The following is a 27,978-nucleotide window of genomic DNA, read 5'->3' as shown; positions in this document are numbered from 1 at the left end:
CATACGATTCGGAGAAAAAGAACCCATCTTATCATCATGCTTCGATCAGAGCATAACCATAAACCTCTCCCACCGGTGGAAAAACCAAAACTCACCCCCTCCAGCTGTGCCGCACAAAACAACCGCTCGAATAATGACCCTATTTTCCTATTGTTCTCGAGAAAAAAAAGGAGGTCTTGCTATCGTCCCACGACAAAGGTAGCACGAGCAAATGAAACAAATAGAGAGAAGAAACGGGATCTAACGGAATCGGAAAACGAGTGATAAATTTCCTCATATTTGTCAAACCATTCCCGCCGAAAAACTTTTGCACCCTCCCCGGTTTACCAGTTTGGCGCCAAATGGGTGAGCGCGCCCTCGGTTGCCCTACTTCAGGGAGCTAACGAAAGAAAAAAAAACTGTTAGCGGGAGAAGCTCCCAATCCTCCCCTGCCAGTTTCCGGACACAGTGGAAGGATCCGGTTGTCATACGTGTTGTTACGCGTTTCGGCTCTCGGATCCCGTTGCGTTGTGGAAGGTGCGTGCGTGTGTAACGGAAAGATTTCTGACGCCACGGCCGAAAATGATTTCCCAGTGCCATTCTCCTCCTCGATGAGCCCATTGCCCGAAAAATTCCACTCGCACAACTTTTCCACCCAAGTGGAGCGTGAAATGGATAACCGATTCGTCATCGGCCCCACCATCGATGGCGTGCGCACACTTTGACAGCTAAGGAGAGTTCCATAAACGGGCGATTATTACATGTGCTGGTACACGGTTTTAATTAGTGACATGTGGCTTCTTCATATCTTTTTTTTCCTTCCGGTCCTTGTTGCCGAGGATGTGTCACTCGCGTGGTCCATAGTTGCCAGGCTATTGGTGCTGTTAACAATTAACGAACGTGAGCCGCCTGTAAACCGCCGGTGTGATGAAGCATTCTCAACTGTAATCCCCGTCTCGCACGTCCTAAAATGCGAATGCGAGTTTCTGGGGAGGGTGGGCGCGTGCTGAAAGTATATTACGGACATAAACCCATCTTCAGCCTCTGATCGAGCCTCGTAGAATCGCGCGAGTCATCTTGATGACTCACACTGGCGATAGTGCGATGGTGTCCTGGGGTTTTGCTTACTCATTTCAAAACGGTTCAGCATGCGGCCGTGAATAAAAGCGAAACATGACAAATTGATAATCTTCGTCCAACTTCGTTGAATTCAAATTTCTGTGAAACCGTTGGACTCGATTCGCGCGCCGATTCCGATATTGAAGCACGTTTTAAAAACAAACGGGAATTCAGCCCCAAAGCTTACGTCATCTATGAGCGAACAGCTTCCCGACACGGCGATGGAATCCAATGGAAGTTCGGTGTGTCGGCTCAAGTTCGATGATAAATTGCATAACTTGATTTACTCGCGATAGCAAACTTGAGCCAACGACAGACACCAAAGGGTTAACAAATAAAGTGGCTCCACCTGATGGGACGGCTTTCGCCTTGTTTCCCTGGTTGTACACACCTTCATCGACACTTGCCAAAAAAGGATGCTGCCCTCAAAGCACGTAGCCCGCCAAAAATTACGCCATCGTTTGTCCAGTCGTTCCCGACGTTCCCCTGTCGAAACCATGCCCTATTCCTAATTGGAGCCATCGCCATGTCACTTTTGAGGCCACCATCGTTATGGGGTGTCCGTTGTTTAGCGGAGGGGCTCTGCATTGTTTCTAATGACACGTTTGTGCCAGTTTTGTCACTTTCGTTTTCGGACCCCTTCTGACAGCGCGAAGAAAGCGCGATGAAAGCTAGCTCGATACGCCGTAGGGCAAGGCACGCGGAACACAACCACCGAGTGCACCCTTAAGTACCTTTTGTCGAGGGCAAGCTCTTGAAGGGAATATAAAGCGTCGTTTGTGACAGCGTGGTGATGCCGGACGGTTCTCGCCTGCATTCATGCACGATTAAGCACCAAGTGTTCGTGCAATACAAGCACCAGGCACCGTTGGTTATGTTAATCAACCGATTACTAATGATCGGAGTTGAAAACGAAACAAACTAGTGGAACACCACGAGTAAGAGTAAGGGAGAGGGAATGTTAAAAAAACGCTATGATTGGGACCATCGCTTGCGACTATCTCTAGGCAAATGATCTGCGACATTAACACATTAGCGGCATCAGAAAAATTCGATCGCAATGAGGAAACGAACGTCGCTGGAATTAATGGGGAGCAAAGAGGAATGCCACTTTTTCTCTACTCTTATGGGTGGCATGAAGCATAAAAATCGCATTCGTGTCGTGCTTTCCACGAGCTTATGAATGAAATTGGCTCCACACAAGCATCCACAGTGCGCCGGAATCGCGCCGGAAACAAAGTGAGCAATCACACGCGAGAGCGTGAATAACATCTTTAATGACGTTAGATTTTCCTTGATCAAAAACATGAGGTCCATTTATATGTAGCACCATCTAGCGGATGCTAGTGGAAATGGAAGAATGCATAATTTAAGCCAATTGTGCACTCATAGCCAAGATCGCAAGATGATGAACGCATTTTTCTATTCTCTTTCTGTCTGTTCGTTTTGCACTTTTTTCGAGCATTGGATTGCAACAGCACTAATGACTTTGTAGACCTTCCTTCTATAAGTTGTTTGAGTACTATTTGCAAAGTGGAATGCGCGATGTGGTCATTTTCTCATTTTGTATTACGAGAAAGATGTATGGTATCACTGATGAACATTGCAAGCATAAATCACAGAATTGATGCAACCAAAAGATCAAAGAACCGATTTCAATCAGTTTACGACTATATTAATTTCCACATAACTCATCAAACATTGGCACAATGACGCTTATCAATATGTCACCGTTAAAATATGTCCGATACCGTGCCGCAGCGAAAGGAATGTCATAAAACTAATAAACACTCAATTGTAGCCACACATATTTGGCTCATTGTTTTCCTGGTGCGAGACCCCGTTCAGTAATAAATAACTTTACTGCTAGTGCCGTTTCAAATGCGGTTGAAAAGCGAATACCAGGTTGGTATGAGTGTTGCCCTTTGAATAGATAGAAAACATTGAAATACATTGTGCGTAAAGCGTGTTTCTACGGCATTGGTGTAGTATAACGTCATCCCAATTCGTGCCACAAACGTTTTATCTGCTCCCGAATGGAGGAACGGAATGGACACGAGCAGTAGGGCCGTTAAGCGTGGCAGTAGAACGCGGTTGAGCTCCGATAGCATTCCGACTAGCATTCCAACAAAATTAACCTTTCCCATGTTCGGGAACGATGATTGCCCTTCAATTAATGCGGAAAGTGGCCAACATAAATATAAAAATGAAAAGTGATGACTTGGGGAAGAATTTTGAAAACCCAAGCCCAAAAACGAATGCAGATGTTTCAAGTTTGTCCCAAGGATAAGCACCGAAATTCCCCACTTCTTATCCCTTCTTTTGCTTTTTTTTCCTTCCCATTGCAGCTCTTCCACAATCTAGTATAAGCGTTTCCAAGGAGTTACACAGCAAGCAGGAAGCGGTCGAAAGCCCAACCGATGACTACGACGAGGACTACGACGACGATGAAGATGTGCCCTCGCAGGAGAAACCGGAGATTAGCGACAACGCCCTGCTGGGTACAAATCTGCTAACGAAAAGCTACGTCGAAAAGGCTCGTCCCAGCGAGCAGGTCACACTCAAGTGCGAAGTCAGCAATCCAACAAGTAAGCGCGGCAAAACACTCCCAAATATCACTTTTTCAGGGTGTCCATCAAAATAGATCGAAAATCTGGCTGCTCGAATCTAATGAGAAATAATTTATTAATTTATAGCATACAGATTTCGTTGGAATCTGTGCGTCCTGGCTTCTTGCCTTTGCTCTAGTACTGCTGGTATTGAAACGATTCCACACGCTCACCACGAATCCTTTGCGCTGATTCGACTGCGATAACCGGAAAGTTTACTCGATCCATCATTCATCAACGGCTCCTTCGGGGTGCGGGAAATCCCTCATGCTCAGGGATGTTTGCTCGCTTGACCATCCCCTCGTTACACCCATGAGGATAACTCATCTTTCGTCCGCCTTTCACCGGGCGTGTCTCATCCATAAAACGAACGGAACGTGACCAGGGTATTGAGCGGTGTAAAAAAGGATCAGAATCGAAATCCCATTTCCCAACGGTTCACGCGCGATTGCACACCGGTGACGTTGCCAACGGCAATGCAGCCACATGCATCCACGATCGAGCCAATATGCAAATCGAAATCGGATTCGTCTGCCACTCTCGAAGACAAAGAAACTGACCAGTCCGTGTGCCACCATGGGCCACCGTTTGTCGATAATCCATTGATGGAGTGTTTACTGGGTGTTTGAATCCTGCCAAAGCTTGATTGGTCGGTGAGGCGTATAGGAAATAAATTTCATTCGATTACCAGCACCTGGCAGACCCTTGGCTACCTTTTCATTCCCTGCACGGTACAAACATTGTTGCCACCCAGTATGGTTTACGGATCGGTTTGAACGATTTGCACCGATCGCTTTGTCCGTCAAATGTTTCGGGTTAGGCAAACGGGAGCCAAGGATTGATTGATGGCTTAAGGAAGCCGTCCCGCGGGATGGGCATGGTGGTGTGGTTTTGAAGAATTTAGCATCAAAGCACAATCTGCATGGTGCTGCACTGACCTACCGCAAGCAATGCAACGGAGCCGTGAACATTTAGACTGTCAGTCAATCTAATGGATGGTTAGGTTTGTTCCAATGTATCCTCGCATGTTTTGTATAAGTCCAACGTGATAAATCAAGGATTAAAATTGCCTCTTTCATGTCATGTACAAGTCCGTGACGATGAATGTAGAAACGATCTTCATACAGTTAAGGAACAGATACGTCAAATTATTCGAAAAAGAATATCAAAAAGACTGTAGATAGTGAGTCGGAAAGTAATTTCGATTCATTTGAACTATATCAAAATTAAAAGGCATAAACTTTAAATCTACAGACAAAGATGAATCTTTGAAGTTTTTGCAATTATTTAACTTATTCATAAGCATTCATAGCGGCTGGATTGATAACTATACAGATTAGTTTTAATTAACTGCATTATTGCATTGTTTTAGTTATTCGAATCATTCCACATCAATTACTTTTCCGTTACACTGCAGCTTGTCAGCAAGCGAACGATCAATTTTAATTCAAGGCTACCAGGCGGATTTTTATGATCCGCGTTAGCATAATTCCCATTAACTCACGACTCATTTGCTGAGCGAAAAACAAACCCTCCATGTGCTCTGTCGTATTATAATACCCGTTTCACGAGTATGATCAACCAAACGACCCACTGCAAGCACCACGTGTTCCCGCATATCACGGATCGATCACGAAAGTCAAGCTTTTCCAACTCCTCGACGGGTCGGATTTGCATCTGAAAGCAAGCGTCACGCGTGTAGCTGCTAAGCTTGGTTCGAGCGTACGCGAACCAAGAATTCACTAAAGCCAAGCACGGGGCTTTAGTGAATAATTTAATTGCTCCATTGCATCTCGGGTGCGATAAATTCTCCTTAGCGCTGGCCCACAAGGAGTAGGGGACTGCACATGCAATTCACCTCCTAACTCCGGTCAATTCATTAGCGGCTAGGATCGATAAAGTGCTCACTGGACCAGTGTGAAACGGTGCAAGAGGGCATACTGCAAGTGACGGTGTGTGTTTTGCAGCTGTATTTTGCATGTGCAGGTGCATTTTATTTACACTTCCTTCGCGATTCGCGCAGCACCGAATCAAACGAATCGGAATGCATTAGTGCAAATGGTTTTTCCCTTTCCCTCGTGCGTTGATCGTTCATTCGGGCAGGCATTCCGTTCAAGCCAGCACACCTCTCATGTTGCGTTAACGCGGAGTTCGCAAGGCATGCTGACGTCGGCAAGCTTGTATTTCATAAAGGAATGCAAGGCCATGATATCTTTAGCGCTCGGACTGGATGCTTTTTGATGTTGGAATTTGGAATTCAGAGAAAAAAACTCCATTTCCAGGATGAAACATGTGGACTCTTCGCAATCAATTAGAGAGAATTCCATCGAGCGTTGATACTCATGCACAATGAAATGTGTGAGCCCGTCGAAGTCAATTAGAGATAATTCGATTGAGCATTGATTCTCATTCTAGCATGATTGGAAATTATTGGAAATATTTCAGTCAACACACTCAACAAATTTAAACAAATATAATTCAGCTTACTAACATCAACATTATATTATTTATCCTTCCTCAACAGGCCAAACCATCATCTTGTGGTATTACAAGGACAAACCCATCTTCCAACACAGGGCGAAGTTGACGTCCGATCCTCGGTACACGCTCAATACCGATTTCTCACTTCAGATCGACAACGTGCAGCTGGTGGACGAGGGCCCCTACTCCTGCCAACTGCTGCCAAACAACAAGACTATCAAAATCGAGCTACAACTGTTGACGTAAGTATCCATGCATTATGTTGGTTTTTATTTGATAAAAGGACACCCAATCAATCGCCAAATTGACCCTTTGCAGTCCACCACGAGATGTTCACATTATGCACGGTAACAAAATCATCAACGATTCGGTGGAAGTTCACCAGCGCGACCGGAAGTTCATTCTCTTCTGCTCCGCTAAAGGACATCCGACGCCACAAACCACCTGGTCTTATCGTGTAAGTACCCCGCGCAAAATTGAACGCCATAATATATGATGGCAAGATTCGACACTAATTGGGCAAAGCATAAGTTATAAAACAACCGATCGATTATTGAATTAACGGGCGTTAATCTACCACACGGCACGGTTGATTGCCACGCCCTCAATTAACACCACACGATTAATGGAGGTCCTTCTCACCACCAAACGCAGGGCCGCCATCTGGATGAAGAGTACAGCCGACAGATTGGTATCGTGCTGCGCAAAGAGTTCCTGGAATTCCATGAAGTGAAAATCAATCACGCTGGCGACTACGAGTGCTTGGCTCAGAATGGAATGGGTAATCCGGTCACCCGCACTGTGACGGTAGTAGTGAAAGGTAAATTCATAATTATCCCCATCATGAAGAACCTTCGAACATTACTAAGAACTTGGAACATTTGAAGTACTTTCAAAAAACTCCCTAAATCTTAAGGATCCTTATCTAGTTTTTGTTCAGACAAACTCACGGTTGTTGGGGCGAAGTTGGATAATTTTTCAAATCGAACCTAACGCCATAATCCGTGACACATTTCATTCTAACATTACGCTAATGTACCGAATATCTGTTCACATCACGCATCACGACATCTCATCCACGCGCCTTCGCGCGTCACTCTGCTCGGGCACCATCGGCGCACTTCATTACGAACTCAAAATACCATCATTCGCAAGCAGACGATTCATCGGAAGAGCTGGAGGACGATGACGCGGAATCATCTAATGTTACCGCACCGCTGGATAAAGGTCTTCATTTAGTGCCACAGTTTTTTGTAGTAGAGCTTTCAAAGCTGATATCCTGCTCCATTCGCACTTCGCTAGGCTTATGCACTTTGAGTACCGCGTATAGCAAGTAGTTCCCGTGATAGTTAGCATCATCGCTATATAATGTGCACCACCTTGCTCCTCTTACTATTAACACACCGCACAAATAGTCTAATTGCACATGTCAGAATGTCAGTAGTATGAAATGTGAAGTTCTCCTATCAAAGTATGTAACAGAGGTCTCCAATAGCTGTATTTTTACCTACCATTCGTGCACATAGCTTGTTTACCCTCCCTCAAATAAAGCCCAATCGTCGAGCATGCGGAAATTGAATAAATCAAAACATGGCCAAGGCAAGATCCACCCAGTACAAACTGAGCATGTTCGAAGAGCTTGCTCTTCCTCCCAGTCATTTAGCAACTTTATAGCTCTCTACTGAAAAGACCTGAAAACTCACGCGACATACTCATATCGCTTCCTTCCAGGAAGTCCAGTCATCCACAAACACTCCGGATACATCAACACGGCCATCGGAGAGAACGTCGAGATGGTCTGCCTGTATGAGAGCAATCCGGCTCCCCGCAAGATCAAGTGGTTCCGGGACGATGAGCTACTGCAACCTGTAGCCGGGCAAACGATTATCACGAACGATCGTCACAACCATCACGATCGAACCCGGCTTACGCTCAGAAACGTTCAGCAAAAAGATCTGAAGGCGTACTACTGCAAAATCGAGGTAAGCTTCGCAAACACCACCTCAAGCAATGAAGGGATACAGTTGATTTTTCAACCGATTTTTAAACCGATTTATCTAGAACGACCTAGGTGATGTGGCTTCCAAAACGATCATCGGAATGCAACCGGGTGGAGCGCATCTCGTCCACTCTAACTATTCCTCCAATGGACTGTTGAACACCTGGTGGAAAGTCCACAGTCTTCAGCAGATTACGGAAATGCAGGTGCTCTACCGAGGCGAAAATGTAAGTGAAAAATCCACAAACATGCTAGCGTCCTTATAACCTAAACCTCAATATAAATATCTTAAAGTAATCAAGGTCAATATTTTGAGAATCGATTAATGCTGAGCCTTTTTAAGGCACATTGATCTTAACCAAAAAATATCATATTCCTATATCAATCAAACACAACCTTGGCGTCAGATCAAAAGGTCGGCACCGATGGTCTACTTCCGATTAATCTCATCCCACCGGCACCGGTCGGTTGCAAAAGTTTTCAAACCCGTCTAAAAACGCCCTTTAACCTATCGTCCTAAATTTACCCCCTCTTCCTTTGGCAGACCAAATACGCGACCGTGAACGCCGAATACTCGAGCCACGACCACAACCAAGACGGATACACCTGGACGTAAGTAAAACCGCTTCCGACAAAATTCATTTTTCCCTCCGCAGAAAAGCCTCTCAAGCTCTGGTTAGGTTCTTGGAGGGAGGCAGTTACAAAATATTGTGCACCTCATTCACGTCCTTTTTCTACCCACGTTTCGCTAGGATTCACAAATCGATCCGACTGCCGCAGGGTGTGTGGTACGTGACGGCCCGGGCGCGCAACACCGAAGGTTGGACTAGCGCCGAAAGCCTACCGCACAAGTTCGAGGTTCCCGACAACATCCAGGTTGCCTCCATTGGTGGTTCTAGCGACGGCCACCGGACACTTCCGGTGTTGCCCAGTGTCCTGCTGTTGTTGTTGGTGCCCTTCGTTAAGTCGCTAGTTTATTAATATGTTCAATAGCGGGGTATAATGTCCGAGGGAGGGTGTATGAATGAGATGGTAGGTCGAGTGTATGTGTGCAAGCAACAGAGCGCCAGAGGAAAAGAGAGCAGCATGAAGGATGCTTCTACTAGTAGCATAAATAAGCGAGAACCCACGCGCATCGACACGTGAAGCTTTCCAACAAGCAACAAAAAACCAAGAAATCGTTAAAAAGCCTTTACGATAAAGTATTCCTTTGCATGAACAGGATTTACAAGCGTGAATTCTGATGGGCTACGTCGCAGAAAAATCGAAGGCCAAACTCGGTGGATGATTGTGCGGCAAAGCGTACGACGTGGGTGCGAGAGCGAGCACGGAAGGAAAACTCTTCCCAGGGAAAGGGATGAACTATTCGACTATCCGACGTCGGCACAGAAGTGATAAAACAAAATAAAACACAACCCATCCCTTCACGCTCATCTGGATAAACCCTATGGGGTGCCCTTCTCCAAAGCAACATTCATTCGCACGGCAAATCTGTTCGAAGCGGAATTCGAGAAAAGCAGACCATTAAAAAGCACACCCTCACGCTGGGTACAGAAGGAAATCAAAGCGTTAGGGTAATCGGTAGAGACGAAACCAGATAGTTTAACCAAAAGAATCTTCACGCAGTCTTTAGCCCGTTTTCGCGCAGGGTGGCGCGCAACGCAACCGGCCATGCCATTCGTGATGAGGATGCGCACGTATACGTGGCATAGATGGGCAGCGAAAATGCGCGAAATTGTCGCGTGTTTTCCGCGCCCAGGTTATAAATCTTTAAAATAAATCGCGTTTACGTTAGAGTTCGTTCGTTCCGTTTGCTGTCCTTTTTCTTACCTTTGTCTTAAAGAAAGCTTTCCATCATGGCCTTTCCGATGTGTTACTGCACAACTGTCCCTTCCAAACATGATTTTTCTTTGTTTTTTTTTCTTATCAGCGGTAAACGAGGGGCAGTATAAAAATATATAAAACGATGTTGTTTTGTTTTAGAAAGCTCGGTAACCAAAGGAATGTGAACAAGCGATAATAACAAGCGAACTTGTATTTAAATTCAACTGGAAAAACAAAACAATATAGCCGAAATTGCCTTTTAAATACCCCCGATCGGTGTTTATCATGAAAAATTCAAAAGAAAAAAACGTAAAATGTAACATTCGATTCAGGTAGCGATATAATACATTGAAACCAATTTAAAAAAAGCAAACGAATTGGCAAACCGAAAGAATCAAAGAAAGGCCGTATAATAAAAGAACTACTTCCCGAAGGGCTGCCCCTACACCGAATCAAATTTTGCACACATCCGTCAATGTTACATTTACACAATTGGTTGATTATTTTTTTCCCAAACTTATGTTTACATGCCCATGTATATGTCCCATTGAAACTGTAGCGATAATGTTTTTTTCGTTCCCGATCCCAGTGAGTTTAGTATTAATGGACTCTTTTTATTTTGCATATATCCACCCTCTTCACGCGCCACTGGCGTCCCCAAGATGAAGTTTGATTCTTTTTTACCCCTTTTCCACCGTATTTGTTTACCATTTCTTCTACGCTAAAAACTTAAGTTAAACTTAGTTAACCTATAACGTAGTGCTATAAGCTATCGTAAAGTATTTTGAAGGAAGAGAAAGTCAGTTTTACGAAGTAGCAAAGAAGAGTGTACTATAGAGGAGAAAAATGAGATACAAATGTAAAACATGAACGATTGTAAGTGCGCAGAAACAAGAAAGGGCAACTGTGAAAGTGAATCAATACAATTTATTTGGCAGCGAATGAAAAAACCAAACTTTGCACCTCTTTTCAAAAACAATAAGCTACACTCGCCTACTTTTGTTCAAATATGGTTTTTAGTCTGCGAAAAAATCGTTCCAAAAAATCGTTTAAGCAAAATTAAAAAACAGTTGTATAAAGATAAAAGTTAAAATCCTTTCTGCATGAACACATTGGTTCCGAATAATGTGAGAGCAAAATATAAAAAGAACGGAAGAAATGTTCGAGAAAACCCCTGATACTAAACAACGATCGAGAAAACCAAATTTATCCGTGCAAGATGTTGATCGAATAACAGACAATGTAGCTCCGGATTCCTCAAGCGTAAATCGAACAGAAATAATTCACAGTTTTAGCGAAAAGCAGATCCCAAACAATAACATACACACTCCTAATCGTATAACACTACTACTATTCGTAGAACAAAACTAAGGTCGAACCAATATGAGCATTTTTTGTTTTAGTTTCCTGTCTACGGCACAACCAATTCGCCATCTACATGTTATCGAATGTAATATTTTAGTGTGAAATGGACGGACCAAATGGACGTCGTGTCGCAAAAAAGTGCTATAGATTAATCTAATAAACGACAAGATAGGACTGTCGTTGAATTACATGTTTTTGCATTACATTCAGCACGAAAGATAGATCGGAACAGTTATATAAATTTATATACGAAAGCATGGAAACAAAACATGAATCCGTTAACAAAATCGAACTAGCCCAAGGATATAATATATATATTAAAGTGAGTAACAACATGCAACACTAACCCCAAATATGAGCAAATTTCTGTACCATTAATGAATGTCTCATCGGAGCGGAGAAATAAAATTGCGACGGAATTCGACGTACGTTCGAGTGTAGAAAGGATATTTGGCAAACGAAGTTGAGAGGAATCAATTACACATAAGAAGGATGGTAAAGCAAACCCTTGAAGGGGCATTGCACAGGATTAGTGAATACCGGAATAAAAGCAAAGCATAAAACCATCGTCAATATACTGCCAAGAGATTTGTTACTATGTTCATCCGAAACATGCTGAAATGCTCATAGCATACTCATATATCCTTGATAAAACAAATACACTACACTATTTCTAATGCTCACAAACCAATTTTGACTCAACAATAAACACACAATGGTAATTATGTAATTGCAGTCTTAACACAAGGCTCAGACGCCATTACAAAGGACATTCGATGTACTTTGACACCGCCCATCGGAATCATTGAACACCTTTTTAAAACATACATACCGAGCAGAAAAAACAACCTGCCTTTTTGGCGCTACTTTTGTACCCTATACAAATAGTGTGCCATAAAACTGAAATCAATTTGAGTACGTCCTTCATAAAATTAAGGATGACAAATGTGCATTTTTCTACAAATGGATCAAAAAGTGAATCTAGAATGTCAGCAATGACATTGAATTTGTTGTGAACGCTGAAATGATAAAGCCAATGATAGATTGTCCAAAAATTTAAATACGTTTTAAATTATCATTATTCCTAGTTATCGAAAAAAGCCGATGGAAAGGTGATTTCAATAGTATATGAGGGGTTCACCGCAACTGTATATGTTTAAAAATTCGTTTAAATTTAAACCCGTGCAAATTTTGTTACAGAAATGGTTCTTTGGGATTTTTGATGCCATACGGGTAACTGCTAAGTCACAGGTAACACTTTCTTTATCAGCTGCATTTGGTTACATTTACCTAAACCTCAAACCCAAACATTTACAATCTGCACAGGGAAAATTTATGTACCCGTGTTCACACCTACGCATTCTACAGGGTATTAAACAAGGACGGTATTACTGTGAATACCCATTTTAAGGGGGTTTTTTTTTCAGAATATCACCTACTCGCTCATTATGCTCAGATCTATAAAATACCACACAGAGTATGGTGAGATATTTAGTTACGTCCATACCACGTTAAAAGAAAGAACGATACACAGTCAGTGTGCAAACGAAGAACAATGAATCGAATCGTTGCATTAAACCGTCTGAAATATCACAACAATAAAAATCGAACGAAGGATCCATCCTGTGCATCATCAACGGCAATAGGTGAGGATTTGGAGGATGATTTACAAGGGCTGTTAAGCAGGGGAATATCAAAAAATCCTACATTTCCTTCGCGGTTGTCACGTCACCAATGGATCAAACAGTGTCTACCATATACCTTCAAAAAGATTATCGCAAGGAACATCCTACCCGGGATATGTGGAAACAATAGAACAGACGGTGGGCAGTTTTTGTAATGAGATTTAAACAAGATTAGTTCTTAATGCAGCGTGATAATAAGCGGAATTATAGGATAAATACTAGCCGAGCTCATGAATAAGCAAACATGTAGAGTTATTTGCGAAGCAAAGCGAGCAAATCATATTATCGTATAACACATGTATGATTAATCTATAGAAATCAAATAAAAGAATATATCTAGAAAAAAATATACTTGCAATTATACTAATAGATTTATACTAATCGATATACAATTTCTCAACATTCACCACCCGTTGTAGACATGAACATGGGCGACAAGTACACTCGTTGAAGAATTTGAGTTTAATTTTCATATTTTCGACAACTATACGCAAGTTTTGTACGAGTAAAGTTTGTTATTCTTCTATCGGTTTTCTCTTTTTTTTTTCGTACTTACTCAAAACAACAGCCTATGATCGACATAACGATTGATTTTGCTGCTAGTATGCATACTGTTTTGAAAACTCACGTCCACGGACTAGGCAAGTTCTTTAAATGAGTTTTCAAAGTGCTTTCACGCACGTGTCTTCCACTTTTGCAAAAAATCATTTAGTTCAGGGGAGTCTTACGTCTTGTTAATTTTCTTTGCAATTGTGTAGCAGTAGAAAAATATTCTTAATAGTCTATCACAACGCTCTGCGCACCGTTACTGTTAATGCTTTCATAACTTCTTTATAATCACGTTCATATCTCAAAACAATGCCATCTTTCTCTGGTTTTTATCGCATCAATGGATTTGGGCATATCGTCTGGAAGATACGTTAGTTGTTCGTAAAACATAGGGTCTTCTTTAGTAACGTTTCAGGAATCACATCAGAAGAAACGTGTGTGTGCTATAAAACTTTTCTAATCGTTAATATTGTTAGTGATAGTTAAAATGATCGGAAGTACATCTAATGGTAGCCTTTCTTTTCCATCTAATTGAATTTTTCTCATTCAGTAACATTGTTGAGCATATCTAGCCAGCAATTTAGCGACAATTTTTTTCACTAGAAATTAGAATAGACAATCACTCGTTTCTCCACGTTGCTCTATATTACTCTTTTATTACTAGATGCAATCTGTTTAAGCTTGTTTTGCTACTATCTTCTAGTGATTTCAGCAAAGCTATGTTTAAAAAAGGTACTTTGCGTTGCAGGCATTGTTAAGTTATCTTTATGTGACTTTTTTTCGTGTAAGATTTTGCTAAGCTACAAACATTTGCAGTTTACTCGCACTAACTATTTATGTTAATGTTTTGTCTTTGTAATATTATACGTTTTTTGTTCTAATATCTTTTCATTTTTTGCAGTATTTAAATAATTTCACATGAATGTTTTAAGAGCTAAGTGGAACGCTTCTAACAACAAACTAAAACATTATCTTGCCAGTTCTTCATTGATAAACTAACATTTGTAGCTTATAGTTTTTGGTTCTTTTGTTCATCCACATTTTCATCTCAACACTGTTCTATAAATATGCAAAGAGAGTTGACTTAAGTGAGAAAGAAGCATGAATAGTTCTATGCTTTTGTTGATTTTGCTTGTGTTTATAAGATGTAAAGAGGCATCGTATAAAATCTGGTAAGTGTAGAAAACACGAAGAGTTAGATAAAATGGAGTACTTTCAGCTTTGTTTCAATTTAGACATTTTCGTGTTGAGTTCCACTTTTTATAGGCATTCTCATTGACATTATTTGCGGTGGGCCAGTGAATCTAGTGAATTAAGAGTTATATTAATTTAACAAATCTTCACCAGCCCGGTAAAGATTTAATTATTTTTTTTTAGTTTGAAAACAACACAGCAGAAAATTTGAAGGAAAAACAATTCATCATTGCTAAATGAATTTGTTTGAAATAATATATGTTGTTATCACGAACACTAATCAGAACGGACATATTGCGAATTTGTAACATAGAATGTGTCACATGCATTACAACCACAATTTCCGAATTCATAAACGAAAATCATCGGCCACATACCATGAATAGTGGAATAGGTTCTTTTATCTTAATGTTATGGTCTTAGATTAGGAGAATAAAGTTATCTCATCAAGTTTCATAATTGCTATGGATTCCATATCACACAATACTTATTTTGTTTTCTTTTTCCGTTACTTACCGTCTCAGTTAATTTTTCTAAAATTTACGCTATCCATAAGCACAAACCCATTCACGTTGAAAAATTTTCGATCATTTCAATCCCCGTTAATTAAAATCATCCTTTCGACTTACTCATGAATGAGTACTTTTCAGGAGTAGTGGAATATTTATGATGAGCATTATTTAAGAAATGGAAGAATTTACACTTTGACTGACGCACGCGCTGTATCGTGCTCCAATATAATTCTGTTAATAAATTTGCTTCTTCAGCGAGAAACTTATCTATAATTAAAGTTTGTCTTTCAATGCGGCGTATCGACGTTTACACGTACTTCAACGCACAACGTTTGACCAGATTTGAGTGCCACTAAACCGTGAACAGCCGTCATAGTTTCATTGCATCATTTTTTTAAAAATGTCTCAAAAAGTTTCACTTACATTGATATTACGATAACGCCCAGAGTATGACGCAGGATTTTCCCCCTGCCAGACACCTCGGTCAACCGGGGTTGTAACGGGTGAATTAAATTCGTTCTAAAGATTCGTCGTTTACGTCTAATCGGTGTGCATTTGAGGCCCTTCGGACAAATTGTTGACGCCCCAATGATGGGCTCAGTATTCTCCCAGATGACAAAATCTAATCGAAAGATCTCCCCCCTTTTGTGATACCGCCATTCATGGCGTTACCGTTATGTAATGTTAGAGGCTTACTGCCACCCACTGTGCCCCCACCCCCAACCGGGAAAGAACTTCCCGTGTGGAGCAAATCGTCTGTACTGAGTACTAAGGTTTCTATTTCGTCATCGTCGTTATCCAAATATTCGTCCACAGCTAGATCTCCGTTGCTACTGTGCAGCGTATCGGAATCTCTGTGCACTATATGCGGTGCTTCGTTGAACTCATCCAGTTCGTCCATACCTAAATACAGTAACGACACAGTAGTATATAGTTTAATATGAAACTCATTTCACAAATTGGCTAATTTGTTGCATAAGCTTCGTTGGATCTAAATTATTTTTCCTTCTCGTTCGAGTTTATCTTCCGCAGACATACGTTTTCAATCGATTGATACAAATTTGAAGAATTTCATGATGAAAAGTATAAAATGAAAAAGTGGACTTACCACCAAAGTTTGATCCCGTCAGTAGCAAATATTGCCCGGCGCGGTTAGGCCACAGCAAACCCATCATCACACAGTACGCCAAACAGTCGGCTGAATTTGTTATACCTAAAAAGGGACGGAACAGCATTATAAAACTGTTTATCTACAATTTGCTAGCAATAGGCCTACCTAGTAATAGCTTATACCGCCACAGCGGACTAACATTCACAGCAATAATGGCCACGATTGGCAAGTAGATGAACCATACGAGACTCGAAGCACCGAAATGGAGCAAAAAGTCTAGCTTTTGCGAAGAGTGTTCGTACTTCATCGTCGTTCGCAGCTCCCACAGAAACCACAGCATCATCATGGAACGGCACGCGAGCACCAGCCAACCAGGCCACGTCTGATATTCATCAATATCAGAGATAATATCCACTTCCGTCTGAAATAGAGTTAGAGAAAAGTAATGTTCATTTCGACAGACATGTTACATTTATCTCAGATACAAAATTCATTTCACTTAACGCAAAGTTGGCGGTTAACAACATGAACATAATTTTAATTTGCTGTGATTAGAGATGCTTGCTTACCCTGTTCCATATGTACAGCAACACATGTATGGCACAGTAAGGGATCCAGATAACCATGAGCAGAATCCAGCTGCTTACACTGATCTGTAACCGGGTCACTGCCCACCCCTTGGCAAGAAGTAGCAATATAAGCATAAATGACGTCTGAAACAAATGTAAAGGAAAATATTATAAAATACCCTACCGGATAAACCACCAGGACATGCTTACTCTGCTAAATATATCAAATATATCGCCCATTACAGCCAGCTTTTCGTCGCCGACACCATTCATGGCGTAGCGTACGGTGTGCGTTAAGAGTAGACAAACGCTCACAAACTCCAACACCAAGCTGACCGTAAAAAGCCGCGTGACGGGATGTTTCTGCAGTCGGACGGCATAGATTTGCAACGGCACCATCAGCAGATAGACGACGAAAAATATCAAATACATTTCGAGCGTGTTTTGTCGGTCGAAGGAGAAGTGGAAAAGCAACGGATTGAAGAAGGAAAGCGTTTGCCGGTTCGGGTTTCCATTAACCAGCGTGATATCAAAGTCTATACTCGGGGGTTCCGTATGATATTTGCGATAGTCGTAGTAGTGCCACTGACAGGTGGACACATTCTGATAACACGCCACCATCGACACATACCAGAACCTAAAATGAAGCAACGCAATCATTTATAATCAGCTTAGCAACGAGTTTGCAAAATAAATTCCTTACCTTGGCACATTAGGATCGCTAATGACGAACGTAAACTGGCTGCCGGGAACGACATTCTCCCGGGTGTCCTCGTCCACGCACAGTTTCCCCCGCTCGCAAGGAATGCGCCGCAGGTAGTCAGCCTCCGCGTGCGGATTGCACGCCCGACTATACACGATCTTGTCCAGTTTATCGAACATCCGTTGGCAAGCCACATCTCGATCAAAATCGTTCCTGTTAGCGTAGTACTCGAGAAAGCTACGCTTATCGAGCACGGCCAGAGTCACCGGGGTGGTGAAATTAACGTGTGACGTGACATTTCCGTAGATATACCCGAACGTGTCCCACTCGGTGTCCTTCTGGGAGTGTTTCTCCGTCTTCTGGAAGCCGAACTTGTGCAGAAACCGGAAGAACTCATCGACCTCGAACGTGCCTGTGAGGTGGGCCGCCTCGACCGGCGACAACACACCCGGATATCCACAGGACCATAGCACCAGCGAAACGCTGATCAATCCGATCCACCGTAAGCACGTATCGGCCAGCATGCTGATGATTACCGACTTGCCGAACACACTATGCCACGTTCCCCCCCAAACCCCCGTTCCACTGTACAGCCAATGATACCCGATGCCGAGGGCCTCGACGACAACGCTTGAACGCTCACAACACTTTCCTGCCTCCGGCGGTGCACCGATTTCACTTTCACTTTGCCTTATTCCACCATACACCCGTCCGGAACGCGCGTATAATCGCACTATCGACCGAATTGAAGCACATTTGCACCGCTATTATGTTGTGCGACCGATTCCGATGGCCATCGAAACGATTGCGAGATTGGCCCACGACGACGCTTATTACACGCGATTCGCACCAACCACGAGGATGGGGATGGGGTAAAACTTTTATCGCGCCATCTCGGTCAACAATCTACGGTGATAAAACTGCATTGTTTGCACGATACACTTCACTTCACCCGCGTTGTCAGCACATCAACGACACATCACCAGTTCGCAAAATGGCTCGCGATTTTAATTCGTAATCTTTTTCACTACCTGCTTTTCTCCAGCCAGCATTTCGTTCCAACGCAAACTTTGTTGACGGTGCGCGCAGAGTATGTTGACGTTTGCTGTCAAAATGATACAAGCAAAAACAACAAACGTTAATTATCGTGTTAATTATACGATTGATCGAAAAATATCACAATATGCTTGAGTTTCTTTCAATAAAATGACAGAAAATTATTTAAAGTTACATGACAAAATATTTAGTTGTTTAAACTGCTTTTTGCTGAAAAATAATGCTCATAAGCTAAATGTTTTCACATTTTAGACCGTATTTTTACACGGCTACGAGCACTGTGCGAACGTTTTGACGGCAGACTGACAGCAAACATGTGCCATCTCGCTTTAGCCTACAGAATATTTGCCATCTCTTTCACTATCACCAATTCCGACACTTCGCTTCCTCCGCAGAACTGTCAAACAGTCATTGAAAGGAATTGTGCAAAGATTATGTTGTAAGATTATGTTGTTGTAAGATTTTCGTTTCTCTAGTGAAGTACCAAATTAGTGCTTGAATATCAGTGAATAAGCGTGATACAGTGGGTTTGAGTCATGGTTATGCGTCATGGTTTAATGGCGAGTTGTCGATCTGCACAGTATTCACAGCCAATATCTGTCGGGGGTGCGCTTGCGAGTGTTATCGAGTGAAGTCGAGCTGTAGAGTGGAAGGAGCCAGCAAAAGTGGCATAATGTTCAACAAATCCCAAACCTTGCAGTGACCATGATAGAGTGCAGAAACGGCACGGCAACCGAGCTACGCTTGCTGTGTTCACTGGGTGTGTGAAGTGCTTAGGAAGGATGTGAAAAACCGCGACATTGCACAGTGGTGTGTTTGCACGAAGCTCGAAACAGCGCGAGCCTCCTATCCCGTCCGACGTCCGCCCGGATGGGATGCCCTAGTTTGGGTGGTGAATCTAGCCTCGTACGTCCTGTCTCGTGCTGCTGCCGAGCCAGGAATACAACAACCTTGACGACGCGACTGGTCTCGCCGATCATCAGCCATCGCCGAGCATTTACTGCGTCAGAGTGCTAGCAATTCCGTTTGTGGTTGTTGGGCGAGGGAGAAACCAGTGGGTGATGACCAGACCAAGGTCCAAATAGGCAAACAAACCAACGAACCAGAGCGAACACGCAAAACGACACACTACAGGCGCAACATTTTCACATATTCCCGTGTTCCGTGAAGGATGTTTTTCGTTCCTCGATAGTTTACACAAAGAAACAGCAGATCGGAAAAATTAAACCGCACACGGAGGGAGGCCGCGCGGACATCGTCGCAAAAGTAGTCCGCGGTCAGGTCGGTGAGTAGGTTTGATCTACGATTAAAGGGAACGTTCCCTTCTAGTGCACGCTGATAGTGTGAGCCGTGTGAAACGGGCATCGTTTGTGTGAACAAAGAAAAAGTGAAGAAAAAAAAACTAGCTAGCGAAAAAATAAACAATCGACACTAAGCGCTAACACGCGAGAATCCCTTTGGCGGAAGTTTTTCCGATTGTTTATCGCTTAGCAGAAAATGGTTAGCTAAGCGCATTGCAACACATTCCTGTACCGAACGCGTGTGGATGTATCTAACGACGTGAGGGCAACCATCCAACCGAGAACCCTTCCTCTTAGAATGTAAAGAAGGGAACGAGCTTAATTCCCCGCATCTACTGAGCAAGGGCACCACGGAATAGCATCTGCCCGCGCAGGAAATAAATCACAAACGTTTTAACGTATTAATCGTCCATACGAGAGCTCACACAAAATGGGAAGCGTCTGGAAGCGGTTGCAGCGCGTCAACAAACGGGCGGCGAAGTTTTCCTTCACCGTGTCCTACCATGAACTGTTCATGGAGACGACGGCCAAATGGTAGGTATTTTGTCTGATAATGCTATTTTCTTTCTTTCCTGTTTTCAGTACGTCTTCACTTCCGGAAATGGATGTGAAAAAGAACCCTACCAAACCGTCCATTACGGGACAGATACCGTTTGCTTGCATTCGTCATTGAAAAAATATTGCTCACGCACAATCGTGAGCTAAAAGGCTCCCAGATGGACTCCGTCTGAAGGCTATTACCTAGACGAAGACGAGAGTGTATGAGAGGGAGAGAGAAAGCGAGAACATCGCAAACTCGACGTAATCGCGGTCGGAAGTGAACATCATAATTTTCAACATCATCGCACAAGCGATCGTCATCGCGCCTCCGTCATCGGTTTTGCTCGATGCAGTTCCGCCGCGTCTTGTTTTGTTTATCTTTCGCCTTGTGAAACCCTTTCGCGTCCTCCGGTCGGTGTCCCGTCCCGTCTCGTGGCACCCAGGGATGGGAGGGCGCGATGGGGGTTTTGGGTGGGGTTTTATTTATTTTTCCCTTCCACGTGCACGGTCAGATGGACGATGATGGATTTCTGAAACCGAAACGAAACGCAAGAGCAAAGCCCATGCGACTGTTCCCATAGGGGGGTATCTCGATTCTTTATTTTTGGACGATGACGCGTGCGAGCAGTGTACTTTCCGCCCGCAAAGGTTGTACTCGGCCTCTGGTGCATAGTTTTGTGGTCGAGGACGTTCGGTCTGCACCCGCACTTGTGATGCTCTTGTTTTGATGGAGTCTCGTTACAATGTTCGACATTTTCGATGCGCTTTTTGCGGTCAATTTATTTTTATTCCACCCGGTACTGCAGGGCGAACCGCAGGTTGCATTTTCATTTCGATCCGTTTTATAATTTTTATTTTCTATTCGATTTTCTGTTGCACGTTTGCTGAATATCGAACAACGCTCGTTCGTTCATTGTTGATGCATTTTTATTTTTAATTTTTTAACGACCTTCTCCACTGGTTCGGTGGTGATACTATTTTTTCTATACCGCCAGCAGGGAAATGAAGAAACGGTGTTTATTTTCATATATTGTTTGTTGTTGGAGCGATTTCATGGAAGCAAAAAACACTACGCTGTCTATGGACAGCTTGAAATCGACTTTAGGAATGCGATTGCTTGTTGTTGTACAATCAACGTCAGAAATTCCCGATGCCCCACTGCACTCCGATGCGCTTTATTGCGTTTCACGGAGCCCCAGCTGCACCATACCAAAGCCAAAGGGTCAGAGGCCCTTGAGTTGGTTGTCGGGGATGACGAACGCAATCGCGCCCGTTTCATAGGTCATCCAATGTACTGGTGGTTTGTTCATTATCATCAAGTGTTCCCACCCCCGAGCGGGTCCCCGATTCCGAGAGAATCCGAACAGTAACAGCTGCTCCAGCGATTTTCTCGCTCCTATCGCTATTAATACTCTGGAAGCTCTTAAAGTGCAGTCGAAAGAGTTTGCCGCTTTTAACTTCACGTTTTGAGCGCTGAGGAAAAAAACGGAAGAATGAATGGTATACCAAAAATGGGTCACTCAATATTTACTCTGGACCACCATAGTCGATTTTTCTTTCGAATGCAGTACAACGTCTTTAGCGTTATAATATTGCCTGCAATTAGAGATTTGGATCAATATGTGGCGTTATTTTTAAAAAGCTAGTTTTTATTTTTTTTTTTTTGATTGCTAAAAATTGTCCACTTGATAGGATAAACGTATAAAAATAAATCCGTCAAACCATATTCAATCAGCGGTTGCTTCACGCGAAGCAAACGTCGAATTTCCCGGGAGCCTACCGATCAACCTTGCCCGCAATCGGCCAATGCATAAAATTTCGCACGTTGCGCAAACCCCTGAACAGCAGAAAACAAATCAATTAAAACCGATCGATGGTCTGTTGCTCGATGATGGTTCGACGATGGCACGCGCTCAACTAACGGAATTGCCGCACAAAATTGATTTCATTAATGTAACCGCCTTTCGTTCGCTTTGGTTGTGCTGTTCTATTGACGTTTTTTTTGTATCTCCTGTGTTTCGTTGCGTTTCTTAGGCGCCCTAATAAACTGCACGTCGTGTGGACGCGCCGTTCGCGGCGGGTCATGTCGAGCGCTCTCGAGTGGCAGCCGGATCTTATCAACCCCCTCAGCAGCACCATGTCTTGGCCGATGCCGGACAACCGCACGATCGCCGTGACGCTCTTCAAGGATATACGCACGCATGAGCTCGAGGATAAGGACTGGACGTTCGTGCTGGAGGACGTATCGCAGATGGGAAAGAAGCGTGCTCTTGCCTCGGCAACCATTAACATGCGCAAGTACGCGAGTATCGAGTCGACGCAGCAAACGTTCACGTTACGGTTGCGGCCCGTCTCGAAAAAGATCCTTGCCGCCAACCTCGAGCTAACGCTGAGCTGCGTGTTTCTGCGAGAGGGCAAGGCGACGGACGAGGACATGCAGAGTATCATTTCGCTGATGTCTGTGAACAACGTGTCCGATATCGCCCCGCTCGACGATCTCGAGGACATTCCGGACTTGGAGAACTCGATCGACTTCTCGGAGAACATGTCTGATCTAACGCATCAGTTAGACCAGTTGACGACGAGTCTGAACAGTTCGGAACTGCTAACACCGATGAGTGGCGCCCCATCGCTACTGTCCGATGATCGAACGCCGATCGTCGGTGGTTCGAGAGAAATGTTCATGGAAATGCTGCGTGATCGGGACGATGAGCTAGACCGGCAGCTAGACGAGAATGAGAACAATGCCAACAAAGAACCGATTTTGCATCGGCAGAAGGAACAAGAGTATCACGGAGGAGACGCGTTGTCATCTCCTAGTCATAAGGGCCCGCCAGTCATACCCGAAACCGTGCAGACGATAGTTGAAGAGGTAGAGGTAGAAGACCAACTAGATATCCAGCTCGATGCGTTAGGTACACTAGAGGATGAAGAGGACTACGAAGATGATGAAGCTTCCGGACGCTCGACACCAGTTATCGCAGTTCCGAACCATGAGTCCAGCCCAATGTCACTTCCGGCAGTCGTGACGGAGGACAAAACGCTATCTCCCGAACTGCCGTCGCAACCTCGGTCGTTGCCCGCATCCGATAGTAAATCGTTCAACAGTAGTCGATCCGATCTGAAACCGTTGAATTTAGTCAAAAGTTACGATAACGAACCTGTAAAACAAGTGGAAACGGTGGCGAAGGACGTAGAACGGAAACCAGAACCTCCGCTGGCTCCTCAAAGGCCCGTTCTTATCACTCAGCCTGTCGGAGGGGATCTGTTGAAACCGCTAGGAACGCTAAAGGATAGCACCCCGGGTCAGGATCTGCTGGAGTGGTGTAAGGATGTAACCAAAAACTACAATGGCGTGAAGGTGACAAATTTAACTACCAGCTGGCGTAACGGAATGGCGTTTTGTGCGGTTATACACCATTTCTATCCAAATCTAATGTAAGCACAGGTGTTCCAAGCTCATGTGACAGAGATTATTAATTTTATTTACATTTTAGTGACATGAGTAAACTTTCTGCCGGGAATGTTATTGAAAATTGCAGGACGGCGTTCGATACCGCTGAAAAGCTCGGAATTCCGAGGGTGATCGAACCGCGAGATATGAATCTGCTCACCGTACCGGATAAGCTAGCGGTCATGACGTATCTGTACCAGTTGCGGGCTCACTTCACCGGTCACCAGCTGGAGGTGCAATCGATTGGTAAGTGTAGCTCCAAAGACGAAACTACCTTCAGGCGTACAATGCACAGCAGCACCCGGTAAAGGTTGTTTGTATGTGAAGATTCGATGATTCTCTTTGTCTGGGCTATTTTTAACGTATTCCCTCAACTATATTGCCTGTTTTTTAAACTCCTTCCGTGCATTGAAGCTGGCAGCGTCCTGTGCAGGGCATGCAGCCGTGCGGCTGAACAGGCAATATGCTGTTATCAGCTGCGATCAGGGTCGTTCGGTACGGAAGAAGGTACTGAGTGCTATTCTTGAGTGATGATAGGAAATTTCTGGATTTTCATAACGTTCAGTACATAATTAACCCTCAACGGATCTGCAAAAAAGGACTCTCAGACTCCGGGTCAGCCTTGCATGTTTGTAGTTGTTGGATCTGAATTGCGTGCCAGAGTTTAATATAGTTCGTATAATTTTGTTTCTAATTTTAAAAGGTAATGTGAAAAGTTCTGGTTAAATATGATGGGTAAAGAGGCGTTGTGACAAGATAATTGCAGCAGTTCGTAGTCATGCATAGATTAAAAACGGGTTAAATTATATAGAAAATAAACCGAGTGATGCTTCCGCCAAGCTTCCTTTCATCAAAATGCTTTGCGCGTTTTCTCATAACTGAAGTCTTTTTTTAAGTGTGCCGACACGCATTAATCTTGGTTTGTCATTCTAGGCGAAACAACAGACGATTCGAGCTACGTCATCGGTAACTACAAATCGGATAAATTATGCAAAAATTTGCTCAATCTTACCGACATCATCACACCAAACAACGACGATCCGTTGTCATCGAAACTCGACACAAAAGCTGCCCTATTGGCAAACTCAAAGCATCTACTAGGTCGCGTACTGTCTCCAACCAAAGATAAACTTCCTAACTTCCCACTTAGCCTGCTGGACGGGCCACTTGGTCCTGGCCATGTAGCGAACAATGGTTCCAGCAACGCCCCACTATCAGATGGTAACAGTGATAACAACCGCAAAGCAACGAACGGCCATCAAAACAGTCAAGACAATAGCAGTGATTCTTCTTTCTCGATGAAAAACGGAATCAGCGAGGAAGATGAAAGTGTAGATGAAAAAGAACGAAGCACTCCCACGGCAGTAGATAGCGCTGGATCGATGAATGGAAGCAGCACTAGTCCCACAAAGTCTAGCGGACCGAAAACGTCCAACCAGGAGGATAATACGCCCAAACCAGACGCTCAACGACGAAGCCAAATGGACGGGTATGGTGACGGTGACGATAGTGATGAAATTCAGACGCTACCCTACAACCCGCTGGACTTAAACAAGGCTAGCGTAAGTAAAGACGATTGAAGTTGCATTTGCATTGCCCAGAGATGTAGATAGGATTTTGTTTGCACTTATGGATTGATTTTTGCGGTTTTCTTTTTTGTCCTTGATTTTTACATTTTTCTTGTTTGATTTGATAAATGGGGGCCCTCTCTCCAATCATCGTCAATGATGTTGTCGATTTATACTCGCGATGTATATACTATTTATCATCTTTGAGTTAGCTGGTTTGTATTACGTTTTGTTTTGTTTTTTGGCTTTGTTCCTGTTCCTGATTTTAGAAGTTGATTTTACGGCACAAAGAAATGAGCGAACGGGCCAAGCTCATGATAGAACGGATTAGATCATCGCACGTAGATAGCAAAGGTGACAAGGATGCAGTAAGTGTTTGTTTTTTGCTTATTTTATCAGAGTTTTTTTTTTTGTTAATATTTTTTCGCATTAAGTTTTCCATCAATTTAAAACTGTTTCAAATTGAATACTGACTTGCATACTAACTATTTTCATACTCCATTGAAGCTACTAACGCTGCCACATTACGTAATGTCAATTTAAATACCATTACTAATCTGAATATTGCATTTGTGATCCCGCATTGTCGAACGCTTATATGCTATGTCCTTTTCCACAAAAGGCCGAGCGACAGGCTAGGTTACGCGAGGAAGCAAGAAAGTTGATTGCCGGAGCGAAACTTAAGTTATCCGGGCTCGATTCGCCATCCTCTCCAACGAAATTATTCCCCTCTGGCGGTGGCCGGCCTTCCGTCGCCGGAGGGCCACCACTTTCGCCTGATCGAGCCATCTCGCCCATCAACAATGGCTCGGAGTTTGTCTTTCCCACGGGCGTTACACGTCATTCCCACGGGAAGGATACAGCCACTCCCGGGCAGCACGACACTACGGGGATGGACAATAACAGTCTCAGTTACAAAACATCGGACCAAAGCAGTCTGCTAAAGCGCGGTTCACCTTCACCGTGCAAAATGATTGAGTTCCTGGGACCAAAGAGTGAGGATGATGGTGGCCAGGTAGGTTGGATTGGTGTGGTTTGAGAATGAGTGAGCAAGTTTTTATCTTAAAAAGAATCAGTATCATGGAAATCAATACGTTCTTCATACCAATCTTTTAGTTTTTTCCGTCTTAATTAAAATCTGCTTGGTTTTAATCATATCTCTTCAGATTGAACGTGTAAATTACATTCAAAGTGAGCTTAACAAACTGGAACGTGAGCAAGAGGCAATCGATTTGAAGGCCAATGCTCTGGAGAAGAAGCTGCGAGCTGTGATGGGTGGAACGATGACAAGTGAGTCCGCTGTCTTCTGCTGGTCACAGTATATTATGTTTTCCAAATGCTTGTTCTATATCCACTTTTTTTCTTTCAGATGTTTCCGAAACCGAAGATCAACTGATGTCCCAATGGTTCACGTTGGTTAACAAGAAGAATGCCCTCTTGAGACGTCAAATGCAACTTAATCTACTGTAAGTGCCCTAATGGCATATGTATGTCATTTGTTTTTTTTAATCAATATTTTTTCTTTTACATCACAGTGAACAAGAGAACGATCTTGAGAAAAAGTACGAGATGCTTAACATGGAGTTGCGTGCCGCACTTTCTGTGGAAGACTGGCAAAAGACGGAGGAGCAGCGTGAGAAGGAGGCTTTACTTCTGGCAGAGTTAGTGGCGATCGTTGATAAGCGGAATGAGCTGGTACAAAATCTGCATAGCCAGGAACAGGCGTAAGTGTATTCAAGTGGGGTTGTTGTCAGAGTGCTTTACTATAATTAACCGCTTTGAATTCCCATAGCATCGAAGACGACGACGAAATTGAGCGAAAGCTGGAGACTGTGGACATCAATCAGAAAGACGAAAAGTGTGTCATACAGTGAATAAATCAGGTACGCTGAATACTCTCTGTGTTCGCGATTAAGTACTATTTTGTAATTTAAATTTGGTAATACTTTTAGATTTGAACGTGTGTTCATCTTCAGCAAACTTGTCTAATTCCAATCAGACAAAACCAGCAAACGTGCTGCATTTGCGAATATCGCGAGGGTCGTGTATTCAACACTGCAGTATACTATGACTATAGAAGGACATAAGCTGCTGCCGACTCCAAGTATGAGAGCTCGCAATTTGTGAGACCACATGCAGCAAATGCATCAAACCGCAAACTCGTACAAGTACAATCATCGTTTTAACACACGACAACCGCAGAGCCTATATCTCGTAGAGCCATTTCCGTTCCGGGTTTTGAATTCCGTTTTCGTAATCAATTCCGTCCGCTGAATAGGTGTGTGTACGTTTTTGTGTGATTAGTGAGTTTGTAGATGCAAGTGGTATTTATGGAATCAGTAGGAGATTAGTTGAGTTGT

The 27,978-nt window shown here is 43.3% G+C and overlaps 3 protein-coding genes across 3 annotated transcripts; 2 read left to right on the top strand and 1 right to left on the bottom strand.

Moving 5' to 3' along the window:
* Positions 1-341: 341 nt before the first annotated feature.
* On the top strand, positions 342-11,940 carry LOC128730037 (neuronal growth regulator 1-like). The gene is made up of 10 exons (XM_053823117.1): positions 342-345; positions 3,447-3,686; positions 6,232-6,430; positions 6,507-6,645; positions 6,843-7,008; positions 7,347-7,415; positions 7,920-8,170; positions 8,250-8,414; positions 8,732-8,799; positions 8,940-11,940. The coding sequence occupies exons 1-10, from the start codon at positions 342-344 to the stop codon at positions 9,166-9,168; spliced, it is 1,530 nt and encodes a 509-aa protein (XP_053679092.1). The 3' UTR covers positions 9,169-11,940.
* A 3,998-nt stretch (positions 11,941-15,938) lies between these two features.
* Positions 15,939-18,223, bottom strand: LOC128730024 (integral membrane protein GPR180-like). Its single transcript, XM_053823109.1, has 6 exons — positions 17,700-18,223; positions 17,207-17,633; positions 16,997-17,140; positions 16,593-16,848; positions 16,425-16,529; positions 15,939-16,219 (listed from the first exon to the last, which is right to left on the bottom strand). Exons 1-6 carry the CDS (start codon positions 18,221-18,223, stop codon positions 15,939-15,941), a joined length of 1,737 nt encoding a protein of 578 aa, XP_053679084.1.
* Positions 18,224-19,405: 1,182 nt separating this feature from the next.
* Positions 19,406-27,492, top strand: LOC128730548 (EH domain-binding protein 1-like protein 1). The gene is made up of 10 exons (XM_053823601.1): positions 19,406-20,590; positions 22,631-24,034; positions 24,094-24,296; positions 24,984-25,612; positions 25,888-25,986; positions 26,241-26,633; positions 26,785-26,908; positions 26,988-27,084; positions 27,154-27,342; positions 27,411-27,492. The coding sequence occupies exons 1-10, from the start codon at positions 20,487-20,489 to the stop codon at positions 27,490-27,492; spliced, it is 3,324 nt and encodes a 1,107-aa protein (XP_053679576.1). The 5' UTR covers positions 19,406-20,486.
* Positions 27,493-27,978: the final 486 nt, after the last annotated feature.

This window comes from Anopheles nili, chromosome 2, assembly GCF_943737925.1.
Source record: "Anopheles nili chromosome 2, idAnoNiliSN_F5_01, whole genome shotgun sequence".
In the NCBI taxonomy this organism is placed as follows: Eukaryota; Metazoa; Arthropoda; class Insecta; order Diptera; family Culicidae; genus Anopheles; species Anopheles nili.
This window is presented reverse-complemented; position numbering and strand designations above follow the sequence as displayed.

Coding starts and splice junctions, on each gene's coding strand:
- LOC128730037 (XM_053823117.1), top strand. Junction 6,431..6,506: donor ATCGAGCTACAACTGTTGAC/GTAAGTATCCAT, acceptor GACCCTTTGCAG/TCCACCACGAGATGTTCACA. Junction 8,171..8,249: donor CGTACTACTGCAAAATCGAG/GTAAGCTTCGCA, acceptor CGATTTATCTAG/AACGACCTAGGTGATGTGGC.
- LOC128730024 (XM_053823109.1), bottom strand. CDS start 18,223: ATGCTGGCCGATACGTGCTTACGGTGGATCGGATTGATCAGCGTTTCG. Junction 16,530..16,592: donor GCGGTATAAGCTATTACTAG/GTAGGCCTATTG, acceptor GTCCCTTTTTAG/GTATAACAAATTCAGCCGAC. Junction 16,220..16,424: donor GACGGGATCAAACTTTGGTG/GTAAGTCCACTT, acceptor TACTGTATTTAG/GTATGGACGAACTGGATGAG.
- LOC128730548 (XM_053823601.1), top strand. CDS start 20,487: ATGGGAAGCGTCTGGAAGCGGTTGCAGCGCGTCAACAAACGGGCGGCG. Junction 25,613..25,887: donor TGGACTTAAACAAGGCTAGC/GTAAGTAAAGAC, acceptor TCCTGATTTTAG/AAGTTGATTTTACGGCACAA. Junction 27,085..27,153: donor CAAATGCAACTTAATCTACT/GTAAGTGCCCTA, acceptor TTTACATCACAG/TGAACAAGAGAACGATCTTG.